At 63.4% G+C, this 1,197-nt stretch overlaps 1 protein-coding gene across 1 annotated transcript in view; it reads right to left on the bottom strand.

The window, feature by feature from the left end:
- UNC119B (unc-119 lipid binding chaperone B) overlaps positions 1-305 on the bottom strand; it is an 8,844-nt gene extending 8,539 nt beyond the window's left edge. The window contains exon 1 of the mRNA XM_025199291.1: positions 281-305. Within this exon, the coding sequence (XP_025055076.1) occupies positions 281-305 (25 nt within the window). The remainder of the gene's footprint in view (positions 1-280) is intronic.
- Between the last annotated feature and the right edge of the window lie 892 nt (positions 306-1,197).

Raw genomic sequence — 1,197 nt, 5'->3', positions numbered from 1 at the left:
CCGCCAAGATGGCCGCCGCCGCCCGCCGTAGCTATGGGAGCGGGGGCGGGGCGCCGCGGGGTCGAAGGGCAACGCCGCGCTGCCTAGCAACGGCGTGACGGGGGTTGTGTCCCTCCCCCCGCGGGCGGGGGGCTGCGAGCCAGGCCGAAGCTAAGCAGGGTCGGGCGCGTGCGGGAGCCGGAAGGGAGACCCCGAGCACCCTCAGTCTCGGGGCCCAGGTCCGGGGCGGGGAAGGAAGGCCGGAGGGTCTCTCCTCACTGCAGTCGCGGGCCTCAGCTACCGCTTTGAAGGCATCCAGGAGCCATTCTTACCTAGGCAGGCTGCTAGCTCAGAGGTGCTCAGTCAGGATCCTCAGGCTGCAGCGAAAGCAAGCACGATTCATCAGATAAACTCAAGACCGCCAAGGGGACCCCCTCATGCTAAGCCCCTCTGCTCAGTCCCCGATGTTTGCAACAGGCTATCAGTTTTCTGTAGTAAAAAAAAAAAAAAAAGTGACAACTCAGAGCTGGCCTTTTCCAAGGGGGCCTAGTCCGTCGAGGGGTGCCCGAGCCCAGAGCCCAGGCTGCCAGAGGGACCGCGCAGCACGAAGCCCAGCAGTTGGGGGCTCGGACCAGCACCAGGACGTGATCTGGTCCCACGGTCTCCAGTCCCAGGCGTGCGACCCCAGCGCAGGACTCCTCAGCTATTGCCAGCTCCCACCGAGCCCAGCAGAGAGGCTGGGGCGGTAGGGAGGAGCAGGGCAGCACAAGTGCTTGGAGCCGCAATGCTCTTCTAGGCTTGGTTCAGCCCTTTGGGAGTCCCTCTCCATTAGAGCCGGACACAGCCTTGTGGGGAGAAAAGCCCAGAAGAGGCTGAGCAACCCATCCCGAGCACCTGCTCTCAACAGGGATGGGTGCAGACATCTTGGAGTAAGACCCAGGCAGTCCTGCATCCTTCCTGCAAGCCGAGTGCATGGCCTGCACCATCCCAAGACCAACATGCAAGCCACGTCTGATCTGTCACAGGCAACAGGTGCATCAAAGCCCTTCCCCAAAGATGACAACAGCCGTGTTTCTGCCAGGGGCCCCCACTGCCTGCTGCTCTTCACCTCACCCCTGTGACCCCTCCGCTCCTGGGCACAGTGTGCTAAATGGCAGGAGGGCTGGTTGTAAGCAAGGCTCTGCAGCGCTGGGCTCCCTCCAGGGCACCCCGTCACCA

Source organism: Alligator sinensis, unplaced genomic scaffold (assembly GCF_000455745.1).
Source record: "Alligator sinensis unplaced genomic scaffold, ASM45574v1 scaffold505_1, whole genome shotgun sequence".
NCBI classification, from domain to species: domain Eukaryota; kingdom Metazoa; phylum Chordata; order Crocodylia; family Alligatoridae; genus Alligator; species Alligator sinensis.
The sequence above is the reverse complement of the archived record's forward strand: the minus strand, read 5'-3'. Positions and strand labels throughout refer to the sequence as shown.